Source organism: Lissotriton helveticus, chromosome 4_1, assembly GCF_964261635.1.
Source record: "Lissotriton helveticus chromosome 4_1, aLisHel1.1, whole genome shotgun sequence".
NCBI classification, from domain to species: domain Eukaryota; kingdom Metazoa; phylum Chordata; class Amphibia; order Caudata; family Salamandridae; genus Lissotriton; species Lissotriton helveticus.
In genome coordinates, this window is record NC_136063.1 from 442,920,172 (window position 1) to 442,940,304 (window position 20,133).

General features: G+C 43.3%; 1 protein-coding gene across 1 annotated transcript in view; it reads right to left on the reverse strand.

The window, feature by feature from the left end:
- Nucleotides 1–20,133, reverse strand: part of LOC144828007 (neural-cadherin-like) — a 266,439-nt gene that overhangs the window by 150,756 nt on the left and 95,550 nt on the right. Inside the window, exons 8-10 of the mRNA XM_078686153.1 lie at nt 8,535–8,707; nt 4,321–4,489; nt 2,832–3,002 (exon numbers count right to left, since the gene is read on the reverse strand). Coding sequence (XP_078542279.1) covers nt 2,832–3,002; nt 4,321–4,489; nt 8,535–8,707 — 513 coding nt within the window. The remainder of the gene's footprint in view (nt 1–2,831; nt 3,003–4,320; nt 4,490–8,534; nt 8,708–20,133) is intronic.

Consider the following 20,133-nt stretch of genomic DNA (forward strand, 5'->3'; position numbering starts at 1 on the left):
CAGCACCACTGTGCTGTCGTGAAATACATTGTTTTTGTCATTTTGCTAACGTTTAATGTGAAACTCTCAGAAAACCTACCTCACCTACTTGTCTCGTCTAAGTGTTAAACTTTTTTGCGCTACTCACAATTTTTACTACCTCATCTATTTTGTTTGCTACCTCATGTATTTTTGTTTGCTCACAATTTTTACTACCTCATGTATTTTGTTTGCTCACAATTGTCACTTTACAGTATGTAACGTAACGTCTGCCTTTGTAATCTGTTCTCGTGTAATGTTCTCATCTTGTATCATTTCTGTTCATATTGTGAAGCCTCCGACGCCTTCGGGTAAAGTCCGAGCTATATAAAAATGCAGAAATAAATAAATAAAATAAATAAATTCGTGTGTGTCTTGGCGCGATCAACAAATCCAGCCTCTGCCTCACAGAATGAGCCGTGTTTACAGAATGTTGATCATTGTAACCACCCGCTGAATAACGCACAGCAGGAATTAACACATCTGGGCAAGGCTGGGCAAATCACTTAATCTCCCCGTGCCTAATAAAAATGAATGTGTCTCTTGTAACGTTACTGGTGCTTGTGTAAAACGCTCTGATACTCTATACCTTTGAGTCAAGTTTGCGCTATATAAAATGCTAAAAAAAAACACCAACATTTCCATGAGACCTGTCCCGGTGTGTGCATTATCATGCAGTTAAGGTATAGAAGATGCATGCACAGTACCGCTGTCTGTCGCATGGTTTCTCTTGTCCATCTTCCCGTTTTGAAATCCGTACCACCTTCTTCATTGCGCTTTATGTACTTTCGGCAGTGCAAAGATAATACGTCTCCTCTATCACAATGTGTGTGCTGGTGTTAGGATGTGCCACACTGACATTCCAGGCCTATTTTACCCAGTGTGCAAACAACAACTGGTTTAAATATGTTCTCTCAATGTTTCAAGTTTTATTACAAATGTCACAAAAAGATGTTAATATTTCACTTCTGTTCTTGGATTTTCATAGCAATAAAATACACTGAACATAATCTTCACAAAAGTTATTTACAAAAGTTTAAGCTATTGCCATTATGAATTACAATAACTTTTATTTAAGTATTAATTATTTAAAAAAATTAAAAGCCATTGTTATTTGTAATATCAATACATCTAAGTCACGTAAATAAAATACATATTGCATTACAAATGCTATAGGTGCCACATTTGTGAAAGTTATAAGTATTGGCATTGTAAATGACAAAGCTATTAATTTCGCTATTTCCAAAACCAACACATACATAAAAAATTTGTCATTTACAATACCAATAGCTCAATCTTTCCTAATGCGAGACCTATTGCATTGCAAATGCTTGTTAGTCTGTGGCAGCGTCTTGGTACTACTTTTCATGGGTGCTAAATTGAAAACCATACTCTTAATTTGTTTGATTTCCACTCTACTATGTTGTGCAGCCCAACACCCATTTTTTTAATGATTTTATTTTGCATTTTCAAAAGAAAACAAGTAAACATGGCACATCGTACAATTTCGCAAGGAATAATGATTCTTGCTGAAAAATGACACTCACAACCAAACGTTATGAAAATATCAATGCAACATACCACCCTACCACGGTCATGAACGTGAAAATTACATTTCAACAGGTTACTCCTCGGGGTTGGAAGAGGACATATTGTAAATGCCAGAGGTGCATATTATTTTTGGGCTTTGTCATGTGAAGCCCTCCTGCCTGATGTTGGCGCTTGATATGAGTAGTAAAGGAGCGCCATATAGCATCGAATTTGGCCACCCGGTCTTGAATGATAGCAGTCTATTTCTCCATGACGTAGATGGACCACGGCTTCCCTATCACATATTTAAAGAAGGAGAAAGTATCTCCTTCTACATCTGTGTCACACATAGTCGCACTACCAGAGGTAGGTGGGAGAGCAGTCGGCCCAGAAGGGTCAATGTGATAAAAAGTCTGTCAACCCCCGAGTCACCGAAGAGAATCGTTAGTAGCTCGAGTGGAAGTTGAACGTTGGTTATGGTCTGCGCTGTGCTCTGGATCTCAACCCAGAAAGTCCGGATCACTGGGCATGACCACCATGTGTGTAGAAAAGTGCCCCTCCTTCTGCAACCCTTCTAACACAAATCCAAGCCCCCAGCATCTTGGCCAGTCTAACAGGTGTAAGATACCAATGAGTGAATATCTTACACGCGTTGTCCTTGTAGCGGGCACAAATCAAAGATTTTGACGCTCTTTGCTAGATGGACCCCGAAGTGTTGTCGGATATCTCTATAGCCAACTCCCTCTCCCATTGCAACACATAAGCGTGTTTGCAAGAAGGAGTCAACTGCAAGAGGTAGCAGTAGAGTCATGCTATGCCTTGATGACGCACGTTATTGAGATAGAGGAACTCTATGGGGGATCATCACGCTGGAGAGTCAGATTCGCAAGGGGCCCGTCTGCCCAATGAAGTTCCTGACTCAATCTAAAGCTATCGTGTCAAGTGAGGACAAATTTAGTAACTTAGTCACCTTGTGCCCGTAGGTCAACAAAACCTATTCTTAAATAAAATACAATAAATTGTATGAATCCACCTCCATAACAGTACTATCCTTTTTCCTCTCCTACATCCTCCAACATCTATGATAGAACAGCAACTCCACTGGCTCTAGTGTCCAGGCTGATCAGCTACAGTTCCAAAATTAAAAAATAATCCACTTGAGCTGTTTCTCTCCTGCACCTTCATGATTTAGACTGGATGAAATTGCTTTGACTCACACTATTGGCAGTTCATGCACCATACGAATGACCAACAAAATAACATAATATGCCAAAGAAACTTACACTGGTAGCGACTGTTCTCGAACTTTGGGTCATTGTCGTTGACATCGAGGATAACAATGGTGATTTGACAGACGCCGATCAGTGGCTCATGGGCTTGATCTGTCGCTGTGACAGATATTGTATACTCTCTCTGCTTTTCACGATCAAACATCTGAGTGGTTGTGATAACTCCTGCAAAGGGAAATTTATATCACATAAGGCGCAGTTATTGATACACACAACACGTGGCAGAAGAGCTACAGCTATCAGTCAAGATAAAAAGATGCGACTCAATCTGAGAATTTACTATTTTACATAACATGGTTACACAGTTTCCATGCGTGGTGTACTTTCCTTCTATATAAATATATATATATATAGATATGTATAGCTATATAAATGTATAAAATGCTTAATTAAGGGGAGAAAGGTGTGAAGGCCCTCCCCCGCTCCCTCCCAAGAGCCTTCTTAGGCTCTGGAGACCCCATCGCCCAGGGTCAGAGGTGGGTGCCCTGGTGCAATTAGATAAACAACAAACAAGAATTTACCGGTAAGAAAATGTATCAGAAACCGTCCAGATTCATATTTTATGCACCATCATATTTAGGTTTAATGTACCATCAGATTGAAGTTTATATACCATCTGATTTTGGTTTTGTAAAAAAATAAACTGCGGCTCCACAATTCTTCGTGACTGTTGAGAATGGATTCCATAGACACCACTACCTATAAGATGCACGGCTAACGGAAATAAGGCTGTTCTAGCACCCTGATTTCCGATTTTTTAACAGGTTTTTATGAACCCCTTCATAAAACATCAACTACCTATTTAAAATTAGCAACATCTGGGGACTCATGCAACTAATGTACAACATATTTAGTTTCTGGTCTTCATCTGCTTTAACTTTCCAACCATTCCATTTAGTTTCCATAAATGCACACACTCAACCGAGGTGCAATGCTGCCTTCCAAATAACCTTTTCCTCTTGTTCCACTCTGCCCACTAGCAATTTTCCCTCTTAGCTGCCTGGCATCTGTATATTCTCAAGATACTTTGATGTTGAGCCAGTCATGCACTTTTTTGTCTATTGTGAAAATGGTTTCTGACGTCTTTCTGCGCCACGCAAACAATGGTTTACAAATAATGTACTACAATACTTTTGAATTACATTGCTAACAAAACTTTTTTAATCTTACTTTTCCTTTTGTTTTCATTGAACATTGTCGGAACTATGAACAAAAGACTAATTTAAAATTGTAAAATGGTTCATGCACTTAACAGGGGGAGGTCAATGAGATGATTTAGGCCCATATGTATGAACACATTTTCCCATAAACATAGAATGGGTAAAACCTTTTGATACATATGGCCCATAGTCTTGTGACGTTGTATAAACACAGACTTTGCACCAGAACAACACAACAAGATATGTTAAGGTTTTAGCTCTTCATGGCCTCTTCACTCATGGACACACACAATAACCACTGGTAGAGGCATTGGGTCCCTCACCTGTATCCGAGTCAATGCTGAAGCCGGGCATGGCCCCGTCTCTGTGCATGATGCCATACTTCACCTCTCCATTGAGGCCCAAATCCTCATCGTGAGCTTCCACTTGCAAGACGTAGGTGCCGGGGAGTTGGTTTTCAAGCACCCAGCTGTTTTCACTGTAATGCGCGCACTGAGGATAAGAATCGTCCAACAAAACAATGGTTGAGGCCTGGTCATATCTCATGAGCAGTGCATAATAAAAGCAGTGCTGCAAGCACATGTCCTTGGTACAGATGCTGGGGAGGAACAGGTGTTATACCTTTTGAACTGTCAGCATATTTCCAAATTAATAATTGTATTGATTCACATAAGTAGACATGTATATGTGTAACATGCACTTTGTACAATTTATTCAAGCCATGTCCACGGGTAATATTAATGTAAATTCTCTAACTAGTAATACCCAAATTATGCATGCCGTAATGTTCATGGATGCATGCATTGTGGCAGGCACATGGGAGATTTATATCTATGTTCCTAATCCCATTTGTGCTTCAGTGTCATTTTAGGGATTTTCGAGGTCCCTGCAAGGCCTTTTTCCGGCCCTCTTTTTGGCAACTATATTGAATTTTGTTACCCATTTTTAGCTAATTCAAGCGCAATGGCAAACAATACTGAATAATATGTTAACGTTTCAGTGGAGGGGGTCACATAAGAACACCCAAAATATATCTTAGATGGGCCCTAAAATCCTTAAGATGCCTTTCGGGTACTCTGAGGTAGAGGTAGACTGAGGCAGGGAAAATGGTCGAGATACAAAAATAGAAGCGACAGAGAAGAAAGAATCGCTTTCCCAGGGGACCCTTTGAAATGGGCAGTGGAAGAGGTGTGGCGCCGCGGCCAGGGCGACTGACGCTGTAATCTGGGGACCACGGTTCGATCCCCGGCTCCGGCGGCAGGTCAGCCCAGCACCATGTGACTCTGGGCAATAGCTCGCTTAATCTTCCCGACGGCCCCCCAGCGCCTAGAGACCCTTACGGGTGATTGTGCGCTTTACAAATGTGGACTTTACTTTTTACTTTACTCTAGGTTATTGTCTAATTTGCCCATTCCTTAAAACGTCTCCGGAAAGGGTCCGGAAAACACAACTGTTCATATTTTTAACTGTATTAACTTATTATTCTCTAGTGCCTGTCCAATTCATGGCACTCTTTTCACACACATTTTAAAAAAAAATACAGGTGGATGCAATTAGCCATACTTTTTGTACACCTTATGCTTCACTCTTTGGTAAGGTGCAGTGATAAGTGTGTGAATTCTCAGAATGCTACAACTTTGGGGATAGAAACCGATGTGAACTGCATTTCCCCGGCCACTACTTTTACACTCTCTTTACCAGAACAAATCTACCAATCGGACATTAGATTGACATATGAGCAATGTATGCACATGTTGCATGCATCGTCCTCACTTAAACCTTATTTCCACAATTACATTTAATCAATTATGCAAATTGTGTTTATACACAGAAAAAGCATCTGAGACGGTGATTTGAAGACATCGCTGGAAGGATAGGGAGACTTAAGAGGGCATCAGCAATTTCTATAGGTACAGACTGGGCTAAGGAAATGGTTATTGTCAATAGGTTGCCCTCTGAACCCTTATTCAGTCCAGTATCAGCAAAGCAGACCAGGCATTGTTGTTTGAAATCACTGACAAATATATACTTAAAATAGACAGATGTTTTGTGGCACAGGGAGCAATTATTGCAGAAGTGATCATTGTGCTTCCAAGTTTGATACTTATTAAGCTTTTCTGCAAACTAGACTTTTTTGGCAGTAGGAATGTAAACAAAGATTGGTGCAACAAGCAAAACAGTGGTGCTGAAATTCGTCTACAAAGAGTACTTGAAATAATAAATAAAGGGCCCCTAGTTGTGCGAACGTGTATCAGAGATATTTTGTTACTGTATTAATTAGCATGCATATGTTTTTACATTCTTAAGTTTGATTATTTTAAATCCTTGAGTGAGTCACAGGATCTTCTTCTGAGTTCGAGAATTAGAAGAAATGCACTAGGTGACATAGCATTAGAATTCTAGGACATTGGCGCATCCATGACTCCAAATACTCCAGAGGTTGCTATTTATTTTCTAACAAGCGAAACGCTTTACAGCCAAAGAGCTAGTGTATTTTTCTTGTGACTCTCCGTTATTCCACCTTCAGGTGTGTCACTTTTTGTGACTCGCAGCAGGCGTAAGACTGACACAGGCCCTTTCACATGGAACTCGCCCAATGTGAAAGGACACATTGCTGGAGTTGCGTCTGTTTTCAGCACTCTCCAGCAATACGTCAATTTTGCGTCTACATTTACGTCAGGAATAATGACACCAGCAAGATCATGAATACTATTCACTCCGGATTACCATTAGACCCATGCCCTCACCACATCTTCAACAAAGCCAGCACAGCCATTGCACCCCACTTCCGGAGAGTAATCAACATCTCCTTCGATACAGCAACCTTCCCGGAGAGCTGGAAGCAGCACGCCGAGATCAACGCCTTACTCAAGAAACCCAAGGCGGACCCCAAGCACCTCAAGAACTTCCGACCCATCTCCCTGCTTCCGTTCCCGGCGAAGGTCAGAGAGAAAATTGTCAACAAACAACTGACCCGCTACCTCGAGGAGAACAACATCCTGGACCCATCCCAGTCTGGTTTCCGCAGCAAAAACAGCACCAAAACCGCCCTCATCGCCGCCATCGATGACATCAGGACCCTACTTGACAACGGAAAAACATCGGCCCTCATCCTCCTGGACCTGTCAGCCGCCTTCGACAGTCTGCCACAACACACTACGAACACGCTTACACAACGCCGGAATCCAAGAGAAGGCCCTGGACTGGACCACATCATTCCTCTCCGGCAGAACTCAGAGCGTCCGCCTCCCACTCTTCCGCTCCAAGGCCACAAAGATAATTTGCGGCATACCCCAGGGCTCTTCCCTCAGCCCGACGCTGTTCAACATCTATATGGCACCCCTCGCCCACGTCGCCCGACAGCACGACCTCAATATCATCTCCTACGAGGACGACACTTAGCTGATCATCTCCCTCACTAAAGACCCTCACATTGCCAAAACCAACCTCCATGAAGGAATGAAGGACATCGCTGAATGGATGAAGAACAGCCGACTCAAGCTGAACTCAGACAAGATGGAGGTCCTCATCCTCGGCCCCACCCCCTCAGCCTGGGAGAACTCCTGGTGGCCGACAACACTGGGAACAGCACTGACACCCACGACCACGCACGCAACCTAGGGGTTATCCTCGACGCCACCCTCTCCATGACTAAGCAGGTTAAAGCTGTCTCCTCATCCTGCTTCAACACCCTCCGAATGCTCCGCAGGATTTTCAAGTGGATCCCCACCGAAACGAGAAAAACAGTCACCCAGGCCCTCATCACCAGCAGGCTGGACTACGGAAACGCCCTCTACGCAGGAACATCGGCCAAGATCCTGAGACGGCTGCAACCCATCCAGAACGCCTCGGCACGCCTGATCCTCGACATCCCCCGACGCAGCCACATAACCCCCCACCTGAGAGACCTACAATGGTTGCCCGTCAACAAGAGGGTAACCTTCAAGCTCCTCCTCTACGCACACAAAGCTCTCCACAACACCGGCCCAGCATACCTCAACAGATGACTCAGCTTCTACACCCCCACCCGCCAGCTCCGCTCCGCCAGCCTCGCCCTCGCCACAGTCCCTCGCATCCGAAGAACGATTGGTGGCGGCAGATCCTTCTCCCACCTCGCTGCCAAGACCTGGAACACCCTCCCCACCAACTTACGGCAGACCCAAGACCTACTGGCCTTCAGAAGACTCCTCAAGACCTGGCTCTTCGATCAGTAGCAGCAACTCTTTCCCCCCTCTCCCCCAGCGCCTTGAGACCCTAACAGGTATGTAGTGCGCTTTATAAGTGTCTTGATTGATTGATTGATTGGTTGACATATCTGTAAATCCTTGCCTTGTGACATGGAGCGCCATACAGTAAATACAGCGCATCGATGATGTCCCAAGGAAGGCACTATGAAAAGTGATGCTTCGCTGGTTTCTCCAGCGATGCAACACTTTTCGTAAATGAGGCCCTAAGTTTTTTGAGGAAGAGTAAAAGGGCTGCCCTTATGCCAGATTCAGGTAGGCATGATGACGTCTATCACACTGCAGGTGCTCACCTCTCTAAAGATCGGCTTGTTATTATTAACATCGTTAATGCCCACAATGACGAGTGCGCTGCTGCTCAGGGGCGCTGGTCCCCCCGAGGAATTGTCATCCACGGCTGTGATGTTCAGCACATATTGAGGACCCTCCAGCCTGGGCAAAGGACTTCTGCGAAGCTTCAGGATTCCTGCAGTGCAAAGGGAAAGGAACATGTAAGCATTCGTGCTAAAATCATCAAACCAGGCTACGGGGGGAAAATCTATGCGGGCCCCTTCATTTACTAGGAATGAAAACAGCAAGATTTAAAAAGTAATATTTCTTCAAAATAAATAGAAAAAATCCAAGCACATATGGTGGCTACTGTAAATTGACATTCATTGGCACCTTTAACACAAGATACTGACGGCATGCAAAACCTAAATGAGATTTATCAAGCCACGCAAAGCCACCTAGCGCAGCACGGCGTGGCTTGATAAATCATGGGTAACGCAACGCAGCACAAACCTCTGCCTTGTGTTATTCTGCCCCAGGGATGTCTTTCATGGGTCTAGCGTGGGCGTTCCCACGCATCCACCCATTGATTTTGGTGCCTTTCCAGATTACCATTAGTGGTAAACCTGGGAATGCATCAAAATGCTACGCCTCCCCAGGTGAGGCGTAACAAGGAGAGATATATATTTTTTTACTCCTCGTTGTTTCCACTCTCTATGTGTCCTGCAATCTGCAGCACACATGGAAAGAGGAAAATGCACCTGAGGATTGTTTTTGTGCAGGAAGGTGTCCCTTCCTGCACAAAAACAAGCCTGCCTACACGACAGGCACCGTTGCACCATGACACAAGGGGGCCTGCCTTGGCACTAGGCAGCCATAAGTGGGCCACCACTAGGAAAGGACAGGAATGTGCAGTGTAATGTTAAATATCGCACATTCCTACCCTTTCCCATTCACGCAGCACAGCAGTGTGGCTTGCTGCTTTGCGCTGCGGGTAAGATTGATAAATCTGGCCCAGGATGTTCATTTATTCAAACTTGTGCAGATTACATACTTATTTTCTAAGAGCTGGGTTGAGCAGATATACTGTTCGAAATGTGATCAAACGTCAACAGATAATTCTTCTGGCACATGTTTGCATCGGAATAACTGACAGAACAACAACTGAAAAAGATGCTTTCACCGCTCATTGGTTAGAATTCATAGTGCTTTCTTGGCAATATATGTCTAATATTGCTGGTGTGTCCCTCATCGATTTCAACGGCCTAGACATACAACAAACTCCGTCCAAATAACTCTAATGGTAGAAAAGCAGAGGGTCAACTCTGACCATGAACTCTCCATTGATTAACAGATTTCAGAAGAAAACAAAATCTGATATTTCCAATTCAGAGAGACTGGAAAATTGCTAACCCTTCCTAGATATTTCTCAGATGTCAAAATTAATAGGTGCTGTTGTCATTTCTTGTTCAACCTATGCCAGTTGACTTGCAGGCCTCTTATGATGAAATGCTTCAAAAGGTGCTGGTTCGAGCAGCTAGAACGATCTTAAACGTAAAGAAAAGGAATTATACGCTCACGGCATTAAGAGCGCTGAGTTGGCAACTGATAAAAGCAATTAGTTTCTGTTTTTTTCCTGCCCATGCCTGGAATAAAGGCTCACAATACCTGATAGATACCAGAATTTGCGGGAATCAGTCATGCGTTTTCCATCTCAGGGGGGAAAGTGGCCGGATTGGAAAGCAACATTTATTTACTTACTTAGGATCTACTGTCTACAGAGAAGTACACTGGCATATTGGATGGCAGCACAACAAAGAAAGTAAAGGCTAATCTCATTCACCAACTCTAATCAATGGCAACCACAAGGAGGAGAAAAATGTCACACAACGACCATATAAAATGAAACAAATAGCCCAAAGCTATTACCGAACTGTCAACAAGAAAAGAAGAGGTTAACATTGTATGTCAGAAGAACAGGAAATAGTTGGACCTACAATGCAACCCAATGTTATAAACTTCATACACGAGAGGAGCACAACAGAAAACATCATATTAGGCAACACCACACGTCATGGAGACCAATATCTATAGACATGAACTCACGTGAGCTAAATAGCCCCTACTATTGAGGAACTAACATACTTCCCCCATAAGTAAGTGCAAAAAATCCAGCTCTGTGGGTGAAAGGGAATACTACATAAAATCTTTGGCCTTCAAAGAACATTTCCATGGATAGAATGACAAGCAGGGAGGACCTGTAGAAGACAACCGTCAGAAAATATTCTTGGATGCTCTCTTTGAACACATCCAAATGATGAAAACTACACTTACCTTCTCTGAGAAAAAATAAGACTGGGTTAAGTAAATAAGCTACAGTTATCGAAATAGAACCTTATTGTCAAACAGCATGGGATGTAAAAACATTAGACATCAACAAGGAAATCATAATGAATTAGTCTGAAAAGTGAATTGTTTAAAAGCGACGCATGCAGCTAACTCCTGCACACAGACCTTTATCAGGAAATCAGCAATAACCTACAACAAAGCACAAAGAGCAAACAAACGGATAGTCGAATCAACACTTTCAACTTAATGAACCAGAAGACTCCAAAAGTACTCGAAGTTCACCAGAGCAGAGCCTAATAGGATAACATTGGCCACAGGGTCAATGTTATAAAAATTTAGCACCTAGCATGAACACACAATATAAAATGTTTGGGTTGTACCAGAGAATCTCACACCTTCTAGTTTTCATTGTGTGCCATATTTCTAACTGTTCTTTCTTTCTGACCATAGTCTTCTTCAAGAATGTAGCCCTGGGAGGTCATTGACTTCATTGGATGTTTTTGGTCATACTGCATCTCAGTTCTCTAATGCCTACCACCTCTTAGAGTAAGGGTTAACTGCTCAACATCTCAGATAGAGCAATTTGGTGACAACAGTCTGAGTGGTCTTGGGAATCCCTTGGTAAACCTCATTCATATTTTAAAAAAATGTATTTAGTAATTGAGAATGTGAATGAAAAAAACTTTAATTTGATACATTTTGGGAAACAAAAGCTAGTTTGAAACGTTCTGACCACCATAAAGGGAAATGCACGTTAGGCCAAATTCAGTCAAAAATTGCTCCACAATTTGCTAATAATGGAAGGGATTAGTTAAATAAACATCTTATTCTCTAAGAACATATAACATCTCCAGAACAGATGAATGGAGACTAAGGGGAATATGGCGGTGGAAAACCTACAATAAGTTTTATCAAGTCACGCAATGCCAACCTGCGTGGCTTGGAAAATCATGTGCAGGATTCTCCAACGAGTAGCTTGTGAGCTACTGCTAGCTCTCCAGCTACCTCTAAGTAGCTCTCCTGTGTGCAGCTCAGCCTACTAAAGCAGAAGCTTCTGCTTGATTGAAAAAATTTATGAAAGCCAAAATTGAAACGTGTGTGTATTCTACACCCAAAGGTGTCGTTTCAGAACTCAAAAGCTGATGTTCGGAAAAAATATGTGTATTTTCAAAATGTATTTAAAGTTGTTATTTGAGTGATAAATCATGCAATGTGAGGGAGACTTATTACTAATAACATTACTTTGGTGCCAGAGGCGCTGCAGCTATGGCAGTTATGTATTACTCATCTAGAGGCATTCCACATTCACAACGATTTTTTTACATTACTGCAGGCAACCATGCCTGAACACTAAGGTGATCACTGACAGTTGCTGTACATTAGGTGGCCACTAATGTAATCTTGTATGATGTGTTCACGATTACAACACTAACATTAGTAGCAAGAGTTGATTTTCATTGATGATATGTAGCTCTTGTTACAGAAAAGTTTGGAGACCCTGATTTAGTGTTACGCAAAGCACCACAAGTTGCTGCCTTGCTTTACACTGTGTGGTGAGGGCGTCACAATGGTGGAGTGTGGGTGTTCCACACACACCCACCCATGTATTCTGACGAGTTCCCAGATGTATCAAGAGTGGTAGACCTGGGAATGCTTCAGAATTGTAGGCCTCCCCACTAGAGGCGCAACAAGGAGAAATATCTATGGGGCATATTAGCAAGGAATTGCGATATTTATCGCAAAAAGCGCTTAGCGTATTTTTTTATAACGCTCCCTATCGCTGGATATGTTAACGGAGAAAACATGCTATTAGCAACATTTTTCTCCATTATGCTAAAATATCCAGCGATAGCGGGGAAATGCGTGAATATCGCTGGAAATCCAGCATTAACGCCAATGGGGGCTTAACCTGACAATCCACCTCCCATTGAATACACAGGTAAGTCATCCTATTAGCAGGCGTTAGATTCTAACGATAATCGCGCTTAGTGCGACTTTTTTTATCGCTAAGTCCACTTTGCTAATAGCAATAGCTGTGTTAGCGACTGCTTCCAGTCGCTAACAGCTTGGGTACGCCCACTTTGCATGTTATTAGCGAGAAATATCGCTGACATGCAAAGCGGGCTCCAAACCTGTCGCTATCGCCTAAAAGCTGTCGCTAACTGCTGTTAGCGACAGCTTTCTGATAGGGCGATAAAAATATCGCTGCTTTAGCGGGGAAAAGTCCTGCTGAAGCAGCGATATTGCCCTTGCTAATATGCCCCTATGTTTCTCTGCGTTGTTTCCTCTTTCTAAGTGGGCTGCATTCTGCAGCCCACTTAGAACGAGGAAAATGCCTCTGAGGACTGTTTTTGTGCTGGAAGGAGCCCCTTCCTGTACAAATACAATTCTTGCCCCCATAGTGCAAATATGCCTTCCTTGGCGCTAGGCAGCACATTGTGAGAAGGCAGAGAGAAGGAATGCGCTGAATAATGTTAATTGCTGTGCATTCCTGCCTTCTCCTTTTCAAGGTGGCTTGCTGCCTGCATGAACGTTTGTTAAATCTGCCCCTTAGTATTCAGTCATATGCAAAGAGGTCACAACCTCAATGTCACCTGACTTTGTTTCAATAAGAATGCGAGTTTTGTCTAATGTAGGACACAAACATCAATCTTTTCTTCCCTGTCTCCCATACTTGGGCATGCAGATTTTGGAGATGCGGGAAGGGTACTGCCACGCTCTAGTATGTAAGGACGAACCTTCGGTGTTTTGTGGCTGCACTTGAAAATCAACATTAAATGTTAAATAAAGCATTGAAGACCTGCTGACTGCGTGTCATATTTACAGTGAGTCAGATAGAATGAGCAATGTAGCACGAAGAGAAATTGAGAAAAACAACAGAGATGCCAACATGAGCAACAGATGACTAGAAATTCTGCGAGAAGCCAATTAAATACCTGGCACTGAACATTGGCTGCTTTCATGATTGCTCTTCTGACTGCTCTGGTGCAGGCAACATATGTTCTCATTGCATAGTGCATATTTCCTCTTTTCTGTACATATTTATTTCAGTTCGTGCTAATAATGAGACTTGTTTCTGACTGAAGGTTTAGTGATAATAGAAGAAGTATTAAGCAAAATATGGGGACCCCCCTCTCAGCAGGTTATTCTGAGGCCAGGGAGAAGAGGGGAAAATATCAACACAATCAAAGATAGCTCCCCCGTGACCTATATTTCTTTTATCAAGCTGAACTGAATTCAACATGGGCTGATCATGAACTAAAGAACAACAAAATCCCCCCAAAATAACCATATTTATAAATATTCACATAATTTATTTATTTTCTTTGTTTTATCAACATTCTTTTTGTTTTCTTTTGCATTTCTTTAAAAAAAACAATATGTGAAACATGTATAGACAATATTACACAATTATAACATAACATTTGCATACAAAACAGTTATTATATCACTAACCCCGAGTAGCAAAACAGACAAGAACACTTACCTCACATGCACTCCAACTCATATACACTCATATCACATTCACGAATACACATATCTGGAGGATTGTTGATTTCGGTAAGTCACCTTTAGTGGCACTACACCAGTCCACTTCGTCGATGTCAATAAAGTTATTTGCAAGGTCATTTAGGTCTATGCTCAATGGTTCGTGATAAATCAGCACAGGGACATCAGAAACTCCAAAGAAAGGCGTCCGGACAGAAAATCCAACAAACTGGTGTAGTGCCACTAAAGGTGACTTACCGAAATCAACAATCCTGACCTATAAGGAATGTTAACCCTGCTGTGTAAATATACATTTAGATATTTTATTCATTACACAGTATATTAGAGGCTCCGAGAATGTGGCACATTAATTAATTGAATGATATAGCCACACCAGATAATATCTGCCAGTGGCTGTTTCTCACAGAGGATCAGCAATAGTATCCCCTGGGTGTGTCAATACTGATTTGATATCTGGCTAAGGTCCTGAGGAAAGTGGTGCTATCATTCTTCAAACCACCGAAACACGCGTCGACCAAGGCTGCTCAGATCCTGCTATATGCAGTTATTTTAATTGGTCGCGGATATTTTACAATCCCTTGTCTCCCACCCTCCAGATATGTGTATTAGTGAATGTGGTATGAGTGTAAATGAGCTGGAGTGCATTTGAGGTAATTTGTATGAGTGTTCTTTTCTGTTTTGTTACTCGGGGGTTAGTGATATAATAACTGTTTTGTACACAAATGTTATGTTATAATTGTGTAATATTGTCTATACATATTTCACATATTTTCTTTTAAGAAATGCAGAAGAAAACAAGAGGAATTTGGATAAAACAAAGAAAATAAATAAATGATGTGAATATTTATAAATATGGTTATATTTTTTTGGATTATGTTGTTTAGTTCATGATCAGCCTATGTTGAATTCAGTTCAGCTTGATAAAAGAAATATAGGTCACGAGGGAGCTATCTTTGATTGGATAGAAGAAGTATTGCCAGGATCAATTTATTTTAAAAAGTGCAAAGAAGTTGCAACAAGGTAAAAAAAATCACACGTAAAAACAGGAGCAAAAAACAGGTGAGGCAAAAAGAGACTTACATTTTCCTTAAATCCGCATTTCTCAATTGGCCCATACTCTAATATATATATATAGTTTTTCAAAATGTGTTTATTCAGGTTTTCAACAATTGGAATACACAAAGACGACATTGCAGAAGATGACAGTTGGTACATACAGTTAATTTGGGGGGGGTGCATTGTGTGTTATCTCCAGACCGAGAACACAGTGCATACACTCAGTGTTCGCAGGAAAAGGAAGAAAGCTCAAACAAAAAACCTCCCTCCTCACATGTACCTGGCCCTGTTATGCAGGGGGCTATTGCGCAATCATTTGCATGGGGGAGGGAAGAAGGATCCTCTCACAACCAGAGATCCAATTCAGCGAGCACAAAGGCACCTCCGTCAAATCCAGTGCAATCCACCCAATATTCACTATTGTTTGACATCCGCAAGTCCAGTGCCTCCCCCTATTTCGTGTTCTACGCCCACATCAGTAGCTTCCCCCTCATCACACCCACCTTGGTCCTCTTTTCCACTGTGTTCCCCACTGCCTCCCCCAAGTGAATCCAACATACTCGCCCACATCTCAAGATCCCTTTCGGCATGTTCATCTGTGATCACTCCCCTGAGCGTGCTCCAATAGGTCCGTCCCCCCATTGAGTGTGCGCTGAGGCATTCTCTAATATATATAAATCTGAAGCCTTCAGAAAGGCCAAGGTTATCGCTGAACAGTAAAGAACATGTTGGCTATGTACAACAAAATTTATGTCACAACAAAGAAAAACAAAGAGATATTGGATCATAATGGTGGGTAAAATGAAATCTCCATCAAGTTTCTTCCTATACACTGAATTCATTCTGGTTATAAAATCTTTCAAAAATACTGGTGTTCCTGCTTCCTGCTCCTCTAAGAGCCTCCACCAATGCAGCAGCGAGACTCATCACTGGCTCGAAAAAAAGGGCCCACATTTCCCCTGATCTAAAATCTCTAAATTGGCTGCCATTTGTAGCCAGAATCCACCTGAAAATAGCTTGCATGACGCACAAGGCCCTACATCATAGTGCACCCAGCTATCTCACACAAAAACTCACAATATCGGGAGGATCAAGATCAACAAGAAGTTCGGAAAACTTCCTTCTGAAACCACAAAAATTCAATAAGGAAAAAACCTATAATCGCTCCTTTTCAGGAATGGCACCCAGGATTTTGAATGCCCTACCACCACAAATAAGATTTAACCCCTCCTCATCCACATTCAAACTGGAAGTAAAAGGCATCCTTATGGCGAAATTTACGTAAACATAGCCTCACATGACTGTGAAGAACCCCTATTCCACCCTTTTTACCTATCAATCTAATGCTTAGCTTATTATATGCAAAATGTTGGTCCATATATTGTGATGTTCTCATGCTCAATGTATTCCCTTCATCCCTCAATACCGAGCCAGTTTCTGCACCTAATCTGATTTTGCCTTTTGATCTGGGATTTTCTCTGCTACCATGCTCTATGGCCTTGTTTTACTTCTTGCACGCTATCTTCCTTTTTGTCTTATTAAGCTTTTTGATGTTATTCTTATGGTCCTTCATATTTCTATTTATGTCTTGCCTGTACACGCTTATTGTAAAGCGCTCTGATACCCGCAAGGGTCTTGTTCGCGCTCTATAAAACTTTCAAAATAAATAAATAAATAAATGAGTACTGGAGACAGGAGCATACAAGCGGGAAACTGACAGGGTGCAGCAGCAAAGTCATTGTTTCAAGTGTTACATGAGACAGTCACACAATTTAGCAGTTAGATGGCGCATTACCCGCGAAGAAAAATGAGAGTCCAGTCAAGCATTAAATAGTGTGGTGCAGCGTGTGGTACAAGTGTCTGCTCACTTCAGACTGCACCAAACACAACAGGTCCATGGAGATCCAGGATGCACAAAGCTGCAAAGATAAGGGTGGAGGGGTGCCCCGGAACTCACACAGGCTGCTGGAGAGAACCACTCCGAGGCTCCAGGCCGAGTGCAGTGCGCTTGAGGCTTGTTCCGCGCAGCAGTGGCCTTTGTGTACTGTGGTCTGGGACTCACCGCACAGGTTGAATAATGCTCAGCTCCCTGGGATAGCACTCAGTGCAGAGGAGCACCTCACATGCAGCTCTAGCACTGTGCACACGTCTGCTGCATCGATACAGGGCACTGCTGGAGAGTGCTATGAGGATCCAATGGCCTCTGGGAAGGGGAAATCGGTCTCAGTATACGCTGGCTTAAGTAGAGCTTCACTATTCCACTCAGCATCAGGGGCAGTTTCTCCATTAGGGTTCTGGGGCATCGCCCCACTGAAAACCCTACACATTTCTGCACAAATATTAAAGAGATCAATTTATTTAGAGATACGATCGTATCTCTAAACAAATCGATGTATTTAAGCTTGGGCTGTCCGTCCCAGACTGCCTGCCTGCCTGCCTTGCTCTGAAAAGGAGATGGAAACCAGGCAGTAAATCAACTTTCTGAACTATGATGCGCAACGCAGGGCTTACCGTTCTAAAGCCCTTCATTGCCATTGTAGTCTATAGTGGTGTCCACTGTAGGCCTATGATGCTTTCAGGGTCACAGTTTGGGGCATCGGAATCTCCTTCCCAATGTGAGGGCAGCTGTCCATCATTTACAGGCATAGATCCCACCCTTTACCATTCGTCACACGTAATTTGGTGCCTTGTCCTCAGTAATGGTTATGATGCTAATCTTGTGTTATGTATATTGGGCAGAGAGCCCTGGTCATGCTCACCTCCCCTAATTAGACACCCCAGGCCCTGGTTGCAGGTCGCTGGCCCTGTTAGAAGTGGAGCTGCTGTATTTGTTCCCCTGCAAAATAGATCCAAAAGATGAACAGGGTTTTTGTTCCCTTTTGAAGGTTATCCAAATTTCTAAGTCAATCGCAAAGGGAGAAATATGTGCTCGTAGTAAAGATAGTTATCCTTTGTATGGTGATAAAACAGCCCTATCTTCGTGCACTTCATGCCAAAAACATGGATTGATTTATGAACAAAGAATGTTAAAAACGTGACGGCTATGCATGTCAGCAATTTAGTTCCTCTCTTATTTTCGTTAACCATGCATTCCCCAGGAGGAGCTTCGCGCGCAACCAAGATGGCCGCGTGAGCATAGGGCTCTCGAGACCCTCGTAACCTCCCGCATATATCCTGTCGTTTATCCTGATCTTTATTGGCGTCCTCGTACAGATGACCCACAGGAGAATCTAAAACTGCAACCTACGTCCCGATCGGACCCGGGAGTCCGGAGCTGTGGTGTTGGGCAGTTTGCGGCCTTGGATCTGAAGAAGCCTGGCGCTGGAGTTGGCTGTGTGCCCGGGGTGTAATTGAACAACAGCGGCCAGAGGTGGTAGTCGATATCTGGAATTGGTTTTACTTTCACTTTCGATTTTGCCACCAGAGCCGAATTCCTTCGAGGACACATCCCCGGCCTGACAATCGACTGAGGCTTATATTGCTGGGTGTGCTGATCTTTGGTCGGAAGGCTGACCGTCTCTCTCTGCTGACCAAGTGCCAGTTATTGGGCCTCCTGTTGTTCCGCTTCACCGCCACCCGCCGAACTGATCGGCATCCCTAGTTTTTGGGTGTCCTCTAGTGCTTTTTGGCTGGTCTTTTCGTTGGCCCTTTCCCCCTTCGGCCCTGTCTCGGACTCTATCTGACTATCTCCCGTAATGGCCGGGAAGCCGGAGGGAGACAGATTGAAATCTAAACCTACCAGGCGGGGTGGATACACTCAAACCAATGTTATGGATCGATATGCCCAAGTCAAGGGATCGCCCAGCGGACCGGTCGGTCATCGGAAGAGGCGAGAGATGTGATGCCTCTGACCGCCGATCCCACTTTGCAGGACATTATGGCTGCCATTGAAGGCATCAAGTCGGCCCTCGGGAAGCAAATGGAGACTCTCGCTCATAAGTTGGACACGGTGGCGATCGATGTCAACTTGATCCGTACCGACTTGACAAAAACCAACGAAAAAGTTAAGTCCTTGGATATAAAGACTTCAAGTCTGACGGGCGATGTAGTGGACTTGCAGACCGAAGTCCGCAACTTAAGGGCCTCTAATGACTTGGTCACCTGTCGCCTGGAGGATTTTGAAGGGAGGGCCCGGCGGAACAACATCCGTATCGTCGGAATTCTGGAAAAAGCGGAGGATCCAGCAGCTGACCTCTTCGTGGAAAACCTTATTACCAACCATCTGGCGCCCAAGGGACTGAGTAAATTTTTCACTGTTGAACGAGCAAGCACATAGAGTCCCGGGTGGTAAGCCAAAGGAGGGTGCCCCGCCGTGGCCTATGATAGCGCGCATTTTTAACTTTCGAGCCAGCGATGCTATCCTTCAGGCCTCACAAACGGGTGGACCCTTGCTATTTGAAAATTCCACCGTCAGTTTCTATCCTGACTTTACCCAAGCGGTCCAGAAACAGAGATTGAGTTTTCTTGGGGTAAAAAGGAGGCTCCGTGATATGGGCCTCAAGTATGCAATGCTTTTTCCTGCAAAATTGCGGATTGAATACGAAGAGCGGGCCTATTTCTTTGATAAACCTGAGATGGTAGCTGATTGGCTGGACACTCGACCTGCACGACCAGACCCGGAGCAACGGCCCGGTGGAGCGGAGGGAGGTTTGCCTGAACTGGAATGAACACCATCTATCTGGTTCCTGGGGACGCTTCGGAGACTAA